The sequence below is a fragment of the Grampus griseus genome (genome assembly GCF_964374135.1).
Source record: "Grampus griseus genome assembly, chromosome: X".
Classification (NCBI taxonomy): Eukaryota; Metazoa; Chordata; class Mammalia; order Artiodactyla; family Delphinidae; genus Grampus; species Grampus griseus.
Window position 1 is genome coordinate 18000746 of NC_138999.1, and position 14312 is coordinate 18015057.

The 14312-nt window shown below is 35.1% G+C and overlaps 1 protein-coding gene across 4 annotated transcripts in view; it reads left to right on the forward strand.

Annotated features, from left to right (window-relative positions):
• Nucleotides 1–14312, forward strand: part of CNKSR2 (connector enhancer of kinase suppressor of Ras 2) — a gene marked incomplete at its 3' end in the record, with an annotated part of 257646 nt that overhangs the window by 160103 nt on the left and 83231 nt on the right. For 2 of the 4 annotated variants that reach the window (XM_082681111.1, XM_082681113.1), the window contains one exon: nucleotides 12668–12757. The exons of the other annotated variants lie outside the window; for them this stretch is intronic. In XM_082681111.1, coding sequence (XP_082537237.1) covers nucleotides 12668–12757 — 90 coding nt within the window. The remainder of the gene's footprint in view (nucleotides 1–12667; nucleotides 12758–14312) is intronic. 4 annotated transcript variants of the gene reach the window in all.

Here is a 14312-nt window from a genome sequence, read left to right on the forward strand (position 1 = left end):
TTTAATGTTGCTGAGAAAATAGATCTTGAGTGTTTTTACCACAAAAAAAAGGGTAACTATTTGAGATGATAGATGTGTTAAATAGCTTGATTGTGGTAATCATTTCACAATGTTTACATATAATATCAAATCATCATGTTAATATATGCAATTTTTATTTGTCAATTATACCTCAATAAAGCTAGGGAAAAAAACAAAGAACTGAAATATCTCAACAGGTAAATAATAATAATATGAGCCATTTAAAAGTTTTTCAAGAATAAGATGGAGTGAATAAACAGAAAGTTCAGAAAAAAAAAAGAAACTTTAATGTGAAAGTAAAAGGGTGAAAAAAGATAGCATTAAATCACTAACTATTTGGTCTCATCTGCTCATGCTTCAAAGGCAAAGGTTCAAATTTGATGAGATCAGTTGCTTGGCAACTTTTCAGAATGGTAATATTTCCCATCAGCTTTCCCTTTTCACTGTTCACAGACTCCTTGCCCTTGCTGTTCCATCATAGCACATTTCTGTGCATAGAAACCTGCTAAAAGGTAGACACAGTTGGCTGAGTTCCTTTGTGGTTGTGAGTGGTCATATTTTATAAGAATAGGATAAAAACATTTTTTACAGTAATATTATAGAATAGTATTGGTTTGAAGGAATTCAGACCTTTTCTGATTTATTGAAAATCCAGGACCTCACAAAAAGCACGTGAACGAATGCAAGGTTGGTATTTTACAAGTGCTCCTCAGAAATGTTATTTGTACACACTGTGCATTGAGGAAAATTAATTTCTGTAATATTATACCTGAACATTTTCCACCAGAGTAGTTGGGACAAGAGAAAACCAAATACCGTGTCCCTTTTATCCACTTGAATAGCAAATGGCTTGAAGGGATTTAACAGTAGCATGGTGAAGGACTTATGGGCAGTGATACTGTGAACTGAGTTTTATCAGTGTGAGGTAGGGATATGGTCTGAAGGTTCCAGGGTCTCTCATACTTCAAAATCACCTTTCTCTATCTTACAACTTCATTCTATCTTTTGGGCAGTTAAATTAGAATTAATAACATTATTTCAAACATTTCTTAAAGGTACACGTAATACATTTGCATTTCTTTATTTCCAAATAGAAGCTTGTTCCCTTTCCTGTGATTTTTGCATATAAATTATCTTTCTTATCAAATAAAAGTTCAGCTGTCATTCATCAGCTATGCTAGAGAGAAAAGAAAATGGGATTCTAACCACAAGAAATTTCTGTGCTCAAGTAAAACGCACTACTTCCAAAGCAGAACTAAACATAGAAATAGAAATTAGTGAATCAAAAATTCAGAAATATGAGATATGTACTATACTCACAGGAATTCTTATTCCTTTGGACTTATTTAATACACCTCATAAAGACTGCATGTTAGTGAGCTTCACAAAATAATTTTGAATATCAAGGTGATGGTGATAAGGGACCATGTAACTGATGGAAAAGTAGTTCAGCAATATTTTGGCATAGAAATAGAAAATAGTCTGTTCCTAATGTAAAAATTAGAGTAATCACCTAGGGAAGGCACTCTTCTTTAATTTGTATAATTTTACTGATAGAAATAGAGCATGAGTTTTGAGGTCAGATAGACCTGAATTTGGTGCCAAGGCTTGGCCTTTAATAACTGATTGACCTTGTAATTGAGCCTTAGCCTCACTGTGTTTTTGTTTCCTTATCTGTAAAATGGGATAGCAATACTACTTTTAGTGTTTTTATGAGCATTAAATGAGATACTATATCTCAAGTACTTAGCACTGATCTTGCCTCATAGAAAGTACTCAAGAAATGGTGCCTAGGGACTTCCCTGGTGGTCCAGTGGTTAAGACTTCGCCTTCCAATGCAGTGGGTATGGATTCGATCCCTGGATCAGGGAGCTAAGATCCCACATGCCTCACGGCCAAAAAACATAAAACAGAAGCAATATTGTAACAAATTCAATAAAGACTTAAAAAAAAAAAAGAAACCATGCTTACAAGAAATGGTGCCTAAATGGCATAATAAATTACTGCTGCTCATAAATAAAAGTGTCTCAAAGATTCTGAAGTGCTGATGGATCAAATTAACACTTCCTCCTTTCCTGTGGAGGGACTTAATAAAGAACAAAAGGAATGGAAGTATTCCCTCAGTTTGGTCCCTCTACCTACCCAATAAATAACCAGCCATTTAAATCATACCAATTAAAAGAAATATAGAATTTGCTTGTTTCTTTTGGTTTGGTTTTGAAAAGTAGAAGGAAGAGCATCAAATAGCTCATAACACTAGAAACCTTCGTGATCCAAGTCTTCTTTTAAGTTCTGTTATTGAAATCACTACCTCATATGCTAGGCAGAAGGGCCTAGTTATAACCTCTCAGCATCAAAATTTTGAAAACAGTTCAAACCCCACACCTTTTTAAAGTTTAAGATTAGTTGCTTTTAAAAAAGGATAGTGAAAATAATATGTGAAATAAGTTAAATAGTTGGAGACTTTCAAAGAAATGAAACCTGGCAAGATCAGATTGCCCTGAAAGAATTGAAGGTACTAGGTAATAGATAAAACAGTAAGCTTAAGAAAAAAAAAAAAACTTTTAATAAAGTTCCAGAATATTAATATGTGGATAAAAAGGAGGGATTAGCAAACCAAATCAGCAAAGCTGATGCAACTATTAGAGGAAAAGAAAAACTCTTCAAATGAATTAACACAAAGATATTAGTGCTTCCCTTAAAGACAAAATGGGAAAGCCAAGAATAGAAACAGTCCAACTCAGAGATTCTCAACTGGGGTCAGTATTGCCCCCTAGGGGCATTTGGCAATTTCTGGGGACATTGGTAGTTGTCATAAATGGGAGTGGAGGTGCTACTGGTATCTAGTGAATAGAGGCCCAAGATGCTACTAAACATCCTACAATGAATAGGACAGCCCCCAACAATAAAGAATGATCCAGTCCAAAACATCAAGAGTGCTGCTGTTGAGAAACCCTAGCTAAATTAAGAAGAATCAGTTGCAGACAAATTGAATACAGAAGCAGATGTATGTGACTAGAAAATCAAAGAGCCCTTGTATGACATAGGACCAATTGCCTTTTTTTTATTCAAAGGATCTGGGAACTTACTGCTCTGGAAGGATAGACCTGCATTTACTCAAACTTAGCATATTCTCTATAAGGTTGTGAGTATCTGAGATGACTTACCCTGCTCTATAGTAGAAAACCTAATCATGACATCCCCTGGAACAGGAGGGAACTCATTGTGCCTAGTTGAAATCGGAATGCACTTTCCCTCAATGGGAAAAAGATATAATAAATGGCAGCAAGGTGAAATTTAAATAGAGTGGTTAGTGTCTGCTTTCAGATCACAATGTGGCTTAAGTAATCCAGCATTTTCCTATGTACGTTCTTCAGATCACTAGTTCTGAAAGAGAATCTTTGTAAATGAAAGAGATTATGTGGTTAAATAAGATTGGGAAGCTCTGCATATTTTATCCCCCTCTTGGAGATTAATAAATGCACATTAGCATACTAAAGGCTTTGAAAATCTTGTTGAATTGGGGTTAGCTTATTGTTTCCCACATGTATTTGTACATTGCATCTTTTTTGGTTTTGGTCACAAAATATTTATTAACCTCCCAATGGAACTAATGTTTGATGGAATATATTTTGGAAAGGCTGAAATAGAGTTGCAGCTCCTCTTAAAGACCAATATACCAATGCTAAAATTTCTTTGTTTTAAGTTGCAAACAGCTGACCTAACAGATAAGCATTTGGAAAAGCCTCTATTCTTAACTTGAAGTCTGCCCCAGCAGACAGCTTGTCGAATGTCATCTTCATTTTTATTGTGCAGAAAAGCCATTTTCTAGAGTAAATCTTATTTGTGATGAAAGTCCAAACTAAAGTAATAAATATTAACTGGAAAGATCAGTGCATGGCTCGTCATAGAATTACTGGTATCACTGCAAAACAATTTGCTAGAATCATGAAGGAAATAGAACCCTGGGGATAGAAAATGTCAAGTGTTATAGCCAATCTTGTTAAAAGAGAGATGACTAAAAATTATACACTGATTATCTTAATGACTGGAGACATTAGAGGAAATAATTAAAAGAACATACAGCCATTTAAAAGTATGACAACCTAGCATCACTTTATAAATAACACATCATGTCAAACCAGTTTATTTTCCATCTTTGTTAAGGGATGGACAACAAATACAGTTACATCTACAGTTTATGTTCTGATCCTCCATTAGTTCTTTGCCTAGCCTTTAAGAACTTTTTGCAAGAGTTGCAAACTGGCTGGGAGTATACTTTTTTAAAAAGCAGTAATCATACATGTCAGTGAATTATTTTTGAAGAAAAATGAATTGGATTTTTGTGTAATGCAATGGTCTTGAATTCATCACTGAGGCAATTTAATGCAGTGAAAAGAGTACTGAAATAGAAGTTCAAAGTCTACATTCAGAGGCTGACTCCAAAACTAATTATCGGTGAAATCCTAAGAAATTAACTGTGGTGTGTGTGAAGTTTTTCATCTCTACCTTTCTTTCTAACTTCACTGACTAATATGATCCCAAAGAGAAAAATATGTGAAAGGAATTATAAAGTTACTACGTCGTTTTGTTTATTTCAAATGAGGGTCTTCAATTGAGGGTCTTAATCATTGTCCTTTTCGCTTTTCATGAGAAGGGGTGACTGTCTTCTATAGGTTGATAAGATTTTCAAGATACTGCTTTTACTAAGATCTTTAAAAATAGTTTGCTTTAATTGTAGTTTTTAACTTGAGAATGGGATGTTTTTAACCAAATACTATTTACCCCACATCATCTTTCTTTCCCACAGTTGTATTGCTGAGCACAGCAGGGGGCAAAAGTATTTAGCAGAGCTCATTGTTTTTTTACCCACCAGAGCCTTCAAAAGAGAACCCAGAACTCTTTTGCCGCTTAGACAGTATTTAAACCATGTGAATCCTTCCCGGTCTCTATGCACAGTGGCAGCATTTCGACTAAAATAACCTTTCTGAACTCCAGTGTGTACAGCACATTTGCTCTCTTGGTAGAATGTAATTTGATTCAAAATGTAATTAGCCTTGGAATCAGGTGTTAAAAGTTCCCTATAATTTTTGATGCAGTTCAAAATTTTCTCCTTCAACAATTTTTATGTGAGTCCCCATTTAAAGTCTAGATCACCTTTAGGAAGCGATAGGAAAATTCACAAACAAGATGTAGCTTATTCTTTGAAATGAGATTTTAATTGTTTTTGTTCTCCATTAATGCAACTGAGACGATTTCAAATTAATAATCATTAGGTTTGTATTTGATTTATATTATAAGGCATTAAATCCAGTACTTAAATAATCATCACATTGTGATGTTTACAAGCCACTTTTTCCCCAAGCTCTTTTATCCAGAAATGAAAATTTAAAAATATGGCCCTAGGGATCAGAGTGCCCAGTTTTTACTTATTTTACTAGATCCAGATATGTTGCCTTTATCCTTAAAAAATTACTGACTTTCCACTTAATTCAATTTTACTCCTCTTTAAATGTGTGATTCTCTACCTTAAATAATCTCGGGATGTTTTCCTAGAAATGCAGTCAACCATCTGAAAGCAATTTTTCTGTCTGGTATGTGGGGAGTTTGATGGCATGTATGTGGCATGCTTATAGCTTAACATTCTTTAATACACTCATTTTCATCAAAATATTGGCTAAAATATTCAGAACAGATGTGTATATGTGTGTATGTATATATTTTTTCTCCTTAGCCTCTAGAGAAAGCTTCTTTTGTGAGCATTAAAGGATATATCAGACGTAAGGAGAAATTTCTCTGCAGTCTTTTTTTTCAACTCTTTGACAACTGTAATTGAGAAGATTACTTCTCAGATGCTGTATATCACCCTGAAACTTAATGATTTTAGCATGTTGGGGACAGAGTTTTTAAAAGGTAGGGGAGGGATACAATTGAAAAAGGCAGCAATTCAGTAGTATTTCAGCATACATCATGGGTAGCTTAATATGGGAATGTTTCTAGATAAGAAATCAGGAGGCAGGACTTCTAGTTCTGGCTTGATTACGAAACAGCTCTGTTAGGCTCAATTTGTTAGAATAATGAAAGTGGTTGGTCAGGTTCCTTAGAAGGAAGTGAGGGAGGGAAAGTGAAAAGGAGGGGAATGGAAAGTTGACAGGAAGGAAGAGGAAGGAAACTGAAAATAGAAACTAACGGTATAGCTTGGACCTTTTTAGTCCAATGTATGAGGAAGGTCCCCTGTTTACTTTCTTAACAAGTAATCAGTTAACAAATATTGAACTGTTACTATGTTTAAGGCACTGTGCTAAGTGCTGGGAATACCACGGGTAGACAGAGAAATTTTTGTTCCTTTGTGAAATTTACATTCTAGAATAGGGACAGAATTGAAGCAACTAATTTAATAAATACTTATTTGACTATAACTGGCATGCTATTTTAAAAAAGCTACAAAAGAAAATAAAAACAAACATAGAGGAACCCAACCTAGAACAAGGTCAAGGAGAGTATCCCTGAGGAAATGACATTTTTGCTTAGCTCTGAAGGATGCATGTGAGTTTAGGAAGAGAAGAGGAGACAAAAACCAGAGGAAGACAGAATCCTGGGTGCCAGGTAAAGAAAGTGTTTCAAGAAGGGAATAATCCTCTGTGTCAAATGTTGCAGACGGATCAGAAAAGTCAAGGGTTCTGAGAATTGTCTATTGGATTTAGCAACATGGAAGCACTAGTGACCCTGACAGTAGTAGTTTTAGTGGAGTTCAGGGGGCAAGAGCTTAATTGGAGAAGGTTCAAGAGAGAGGAGGAAATTCCACATATAAGTGAGATCATACAGTATTTGTCTTTTTGTGTCTGGCTTATTTCACTAAGCATAACGTCCTTCAGTTTCATCCATGTCATCACAGATGGCAAGCTTTCCTTCTTTTTATGGCAGAGTAATATTCCATTGTATACATATACCACATTTTCTTTATTTATTCATCTACTGATGGACACTTGTTTTGTTTCCATATCTTAGCTATTGTAAACAGTGTTACAATGAACATGAGAGTGCAGATATCTCTTAGACAGACTGATTTCATTTCCTTTGGATATATACCCAGAAGTAGGGTTGCTGGATCCTATGGAAGTTCTATATTTAATTTTTTGAGGAACCACTCTAATGTTTTCCATTGTATACTTGAATTTTGCTAAGAGAGTAGATCTTAAGTGTTCTCACCACACATACACACGCACACACATGCAGATGGTAACTATATGAGGTGAAGGATGTGGTAACTTGATTGTGGTAATCATTTCACAGTGTGTGTGTGTGTGTGTGTCTGTGTGTGTGTGTGTGTGTGTATAATCACATTGCAAACCTTAAAAAGTCATGCTGTACAGCCTTAATGTATAACATTTGAATTTGTCAGTCATACCTCAGTAAAGCTAGGAAGAAAAAGAGGAGGAGGGAAATTGGAGACTGAGAATAGAAGTGAGACTTTAGGAGTCTTTCTCTTAAGGGGACCAGAGAAATAAAGTGGTAGCGGGGTGGCTGTTTATTGTTGAAGAAGGGTTTTTTTTTTTTAAGGTTAGAGAAATTACAGCATGTTTGTATGCTAGTGGGAATCATTGGGTCGAAAGGGAAAAATTGATGCTACAGGAGCAAGTAAGGTAGAATTGCTCAAGAGATGCCCTTGAGTAAGAAAGAGGGAGTAGAATCCAGTGAACAGTCCAGTAATTTGGGATCTCCCTAATGTCTAGCATCCTTTCATTCAAGCATTCAAAAGAAATTTAATGAATACTTGCTCTGGGTCAGAATCTTTGCCAGGAACTTCCATAACAAAGATATGTAAGTTCCTGCCAAAAAGTAGAAAAACCCATAAACAGACAGATACAATACAGTATAATTAAGGATCATATATACAAAAGGCACTAGGGAAGAGCTAAGGGAGCCCAAGAGAGTGAGCAATTAACTCTGCCAAAGAGCACTGTAGCATTTGTAATAGCATTGAAAATGCTTTACTGTCTAAGGAAAAAGTTGGTTTATTTTCAAGCAATTCTGTACACTAGTATTAAAACATAGCAATTTCATATTAAAACAGAGTATTAGATCATTATAAGGCATTCCATCACATCAGTATTCTTTTTTTTTCTTAGTAGATTACCAGTTTATTATAAAAGGATATAACTCGGGAACAGCCAGATGGGAGAGATGTATAGGGCAAGGCATGGGGCAAGGGCTTGGAGCTTCCATGCCCTCCCTAGGTGCGCCACTCTCCTAGCATCTCCACCTGTTCAGCAGCCTGGAAGCTCTCCAAACCCTGTCCTTTTTTGGTTTTTATGGAGGCTTCATTGCATAGGCACAATTGATTGAATAATTGGTCCTTGGTGATTAAACTCAATCTCCAGCCCCCTCCCATCTCTGGAGGTTGTGGGGGGGTGGGGGATAGGACTGAAAGTTCCAACCCTCTAATCACATGGTTGGTTCTTCTGGCAACCTGCCAATAATTGGAATATTAACCATTGTCTTTGCTTCCAACAGTGGATCCCTGTCCAACCCTATTTTGTTAATATCACTACTCTCCAGAATTATCTATTTATTGTTTCTTTGCTTTTTTAGAGTAGTTTTTATCAATTTACACATGTCCCTTATAATATGCTGTTTAGTTTGGCTTGTTCCTGGACTTTCTAAAACTCCTATCTGCTTTTTCTTTTTAGATTTAATATATCTTTATTTTATTTTTTAACCATTTTTATATTGAAGTATAGTTAATGTACAATGTTGTGTTAGTTTCAAGTGTACAGCAAAGTGATTCAGTTGTGTGTGTGTGTATATATATATATATACATATATATATATACATATATATGTATAGATATGTATAGATTCTTTTTTGAATTCTTTTCCATTATAGATTATTACAAGATATTGAATTATAGTTCCCTGTGCTAAATATTCTTTAAATTATATTTAAGGTTCTGTTTGTGTTTAATTGCAGCTAAATATAGTTCATTATTTTTAAAAAGCTACTTGCCATTAATTTCAGAATAAAATTCAAACAAAATCCAAAAGTATTTATCTTTGACTTCTTGAACATTTATTAGACTACAATAAGAAATACAGTGCACAATTCCTGCCTCTATAGAGATCTCAGTTAGAATGCTCCAGATGTACAACAGATATGAAAAGCCAAGTAACAGAATAATAATTTAACTATGAGATACTAGCACAGATTTATCACAAGGTTTATGATGATGTGTCAAATGAACTCTATAATTAATAAATGTTTCATGCTTAAAGGAATAAAAAATTTCTGTAAGAGGAAGTAGTCAGCAAAATTTTTAAATGGGCTTTTATCTTCATGTTTTTACTATATTCTGGACTATTATTAATTTTCCTTATGAATTAGTAAATAGCGTTATTACATAAAGAGATACCTTTCAATTTTCCAAATTATTTTTCAGAGATTTATTACTAATTTATGCACAATTACGTCGGAATGAGTCAGATGTGTTTAATAAGGCTTAAAAGGTCATACGAGCATAAAAATACTTTGCCTGTATTAATAATAGTGTACATTTGATTTAAATCTAGCAATAATGCATGTAGAACTCTTTTTCTTAGCATCACTATAGCATCAAACCATAAAGATTTTTTTCCATTTGAACTTTGCTGTTATGAAATTAAAACACTGCTATAAATACACAGTGGCAAGCATTTCCAAGCTGCAATCAAAGATCTATATATTTAAAATTAGAAATAATTTAAGCCATTGTCTATTTTTTAATTTGCCAAAGACTGTTGTTTACTAAATCTATTTCAATACTTTAGCACAATAAAAAATTTATAAAAGCATTGTTTATAAGCAACAATATTTGTTATAACTAAACAAATAATACACTTTACTTTTAAAAATACTTATTTTGATTTGCATTGCTAAAATTCACAGCTTTATTAACTAGTAAAAGCAAAAACTTGATGTCCCTATAAAAGTAAATTTTAATTAAGACTTTTTATCTCAGTTTTTTGTCTGGTTCAATGTATTTTCCTCAATTTTGTATCAGTAATATACAGTATACTTCTGTTTAAAAAAAAATCACTCCATAAAAAGTCAGTGTTTAAACCTTCTGCAAATTTTTTTCCTATGGTGAATGATATAACCAGACATAGCAAAGGCTTAATTACATTCTTTCATGGCTTAGTTCCATGAAAATCTCAGAGAATATGATGTAAAATACAACGAATACAATTATATATTTTGTATTCTGTGAGAAGTTTCTTCCTGTTTTTGTGCACATTTATTTGACTCCAAACAACCAATCAATTCTTCAAAAACTATCAGACTATTTTCTTTCTTAGCGAGAGAAAGTTAAAACAACGCTTATTTGTTGGATTTTTCACTTTTCAAAAGATTTTCTTAGTGACATGTAGAAACAGTGTTAGAGCTGTTAACTATTTCAGTTTCAGTGCCCATGCTGAAATGGAGTTTATCCTTAAAACCAGATTCTAAAGAAATGAGTTGTAAGAACTTTGAAAATATAGCACTCATAACATTGAAAAGCTGGAGGACTGATTTTGGAAAGCAGTTGAATAGACATGACAAAGTGAGACCTTTCCTAAAACCTTTATGCCACCCTGGATGGGCAGAATATATTGACGTGCATCAGCTTACCCAAATTCCCTCTGTAAAATTGCAGAAATCTACCCCATGAAAATTTGGAAACTGAGATGATCATTTATAAAGTTGTTTGCACACCTTGAAAGGAAGCCATTAAATAAATACTTCGTTGGGGGGCCCATTAATAATTTTATCATGTCTAGGGCTTCCCTGGTGGCACAGTGGTTGAGAGTCTGCCTGCCGATGCAGGGGACACGGGTTCGTGCCCCGGTCCGGGAAGATCCCACGTGCCGCGGAGCGGCTGGGCCCGTGAGCCATGGCCACTGAGCCTGCGCGTCCAGAGCCTGTGCTCCTCAACGGGAGAGGCCACAACAGTGAGAGGCCCGCGTACTGCAAAAAAAAAAAATAACAATAATAATAATAATTTTATCATGTCTAGTTCATCCTCAGACTTTCAAAGAGCTTAGGAAAATATACTAAGTAAGCTGTATCAGCATACATAATAAAATGCCATAAGATTGGCACATTTTCCTTAAGAACATAATGAGAAAGAAGTATCTTGATGGATTTTTTAACTCCATGGAGTGTTCATAGCAATTTGATTGTGAAATGTATCTGGGCAAGGAGCGAAGTGAAGAGGACATACAGTGACCAGGAGGTGTTGAAAGGTGGGAAGATTGGTAGATTAAAGGAGGAAGAATTGTTGGAGTGCTGTAGGGGGTGTGCTAAAAATACAGAAGGTGGTAGGAAATTGGGGTACTGGGAAGAATTACAGCCTTTGCAGGTGACAAGATTAAGCATATGACCACAAGAATGGGTGGAGGAGAGAACCTCAAGAAACTGAGAGGCCAAAATATTGGAGGGTGAATATTGAAGTCACCAAAAATTACTACAGAAGTAGTGTTTCAGTGCCTGGGTTTGAACCCTGGTACTACACACTTACCTACTGTGTGTCCTTGGGTAAATTACATAACCTGTCCCAGGCTCTTCATCTGGTAGAATGAGGGTAATAGTGTATTTCTCATAATTTTGATAATTAAACAATTTAATACTTATAAAACCCTTAGACAATATGTGGCATATGGTAAATGATATATACATGTTAGTACTATTATCATGATCATCATAATCATCATTATTATTATGACCCAGTCCCACATGAGTCTTTAATTTTCATTCATTCAGAATTTATTAACCTTCACAAAGGCCAACTGTAATGTTGGTTAGTAAATTTGTATGCCAGACTTTGTGCTAGGTATCCTTTTTAAACTTCAGTATGATTTTCTTTTGGCTGTTTTGTGCTTCAAGAATTTCAAGTTGGTCAGAAATAATACACTGCAGCCTCACCGAAAAGCTATCCTTAAAGTCTGTGCCATGAGTTCTGCTTGCTAAAGTAAAATTAAAATGCTTTTTAGTAAGAACACAGACCCAGAGGGAAATGGGACAGGCCAAAACAATGATTACTTGGAACTCACAATAGCAAGAGATGCTTGGGGCAGACCCAGCTTTAGGTCATAAAAGAGAGTATAGCCATATTGCTGAAGAATAGTGGTATCCAAAAAGCAAATAGGAGTTAGGAGGCAGTGAAGATGGGAAGTTAGTATTGTGGTGTTCCAACATGAAATGATGGGTTAATGTTCTGGCAGGCAGGTTAAACCCAAGGAGCTACTATCCTGGAGATTGGCTATCAAGATAAAGACACTTGGGCATTGGGGAATAAGACAGATCCAGTTATTGAAAATGAAATCACTAAAATGATGATCCTCTTTGTAAAGGGCCACATTCTTAAAGCCTGGGGCTCCTAAGAGAGCAAACCTAGGCTGTTCTTTATTATTTATAAAAAGTGCCTTAAGTTTGCATTATCATCTGGCCAATTGCCACAGGCAGTTTCACCTTCTGGCTCAAAACACACATATTTTTCACCTTCACAAATGCCAACCATAATGTTGCATATGAGTGAGTGTGTTTTGCAGACTGTAGCTAAAAGTCCGTTTAAGTTTGAGCGGACGTGGGGAAGAAAAACAATGTGATGTGAATTTTGTTCTCTGTGTTTAGGCAAGCTACGACCTATATCTATGCCAGTGGAATATAATTGGGTGGGGGACTATGAAGATCCAAATAAGATGAAGAGAGATAGTAGAAGAGGTAAGTGTTCTAGAATTTCAGTGTAGGCTGGGTTGTTGAAACAAAAAGCAAATTGAAATGTTTTTTAAATAGGATGTTGTGGCTTCAGTGGAAAACTATTCATTCTCTCATTGACTTTATGATACACCCAAACCAACTCAGACTAACCTTTAACTATCTTGATCTGTTATTAAGTAGATATCTTCTCTGAATGCCTCCTAAGGGATTCAGGGTAGATAAGTACAGTGTAAAAAATTAATATCTGAGTGTTATTTGAAAGTTAATACTTGGAAAACAAGGTCAGAAGTGTGAAACTGCATAAAAGAATTAAGTTCAACAAATAGAAAGAGTTTGTGATCAGTCCCCATTGGTCCGCAATGCCAACCTCACTACTTTTGTATTAATATAATGTTAAATTGAGCTTTGAAGCACATGGGTAAAAACTAATAGAAACTGGGCCAGTGACTCTAATGAAAACCATATAGAAATGGAAAAAAAAAAACTGCTTTGCTTTTTTTTCTCTTCTGTTTGCTGTTCAGGGTTATCTTCTTACTTGGGGGTGGGCTACACTTGAAGTATCTACCAAAAGTAAGTTTTTATGTTCACTTATCCTGCCATTGAGGTGAGCAGTAAAGAGAGCAACTGGAAGTTTTGCTACTAAATGGGATTCAACCAAGTGTGGATATGGTGGGCCCAGTGGGTCATGCTGCTACTTGCATTTTCTGAAATGAGATCCCTAAGGTTATAGATGAAAAATAAAATTATTCAAAACAAAGCAAAAAACTTTTCATAGAACCTAAAGTCACTAAGCTTCCTTTATAACATGTTTAACCCACTTGCCTGTTATTTCTAGCCAGTGTGCAGAATTTATTTCATTAATACACAGATCCACAGACTACACAGGGATAAGTAAGCATGACTATCTGCTTCATTAGACTTCTTAACACTTGTTTCATGGAGCGAGAATTTCTGAAAGTGTTGGTAAATACAGGAACATTGACAGATTCCTTTACATCTATGTATTCATTCCGTCTTCCAAACTTCAGTTTCTAACCTCATTTGTTTTATAGAATTAACCAAGAAAAATATAAAAAGGGAAACACTTATATGCCTTCTCTGAGTCACTCTTTTGGGAGTTGATATGATAGTGACATCTTGGGGGAAAAAGGCCTTATGAAGCACTGTACTAATAGTTACAATTGATAGTTCTGGCTATCAGTTTAAGCATAGGTTTTATGAACTAAGTTTCCTCACTGTTGGTCCATAGTGTGGGTTTTAACTTCTCCAAGGATGCTCCCTAGCCTGCCATACGTCAGTGTTTGTCATCAAATTTTTGCAGAATCTCCCTGGGGGAGCTTGTTAAAAATTTTATGAGCCACACACCCGGAACTTCTGATTCAACTTCCGCAGGTGATTCTGATATAGTTTGTTCAGACCTAAAACTTGGAGAAATAATCTATAGGCTATCTATTTCCTGTTTCCCTATGATCCCAAATAATTAAGATCCTCTATATTTTCACTACAAAGGTATTTCATAAATGAAGTCAAGTTACATTTCTGAAACAAAATCTCATAG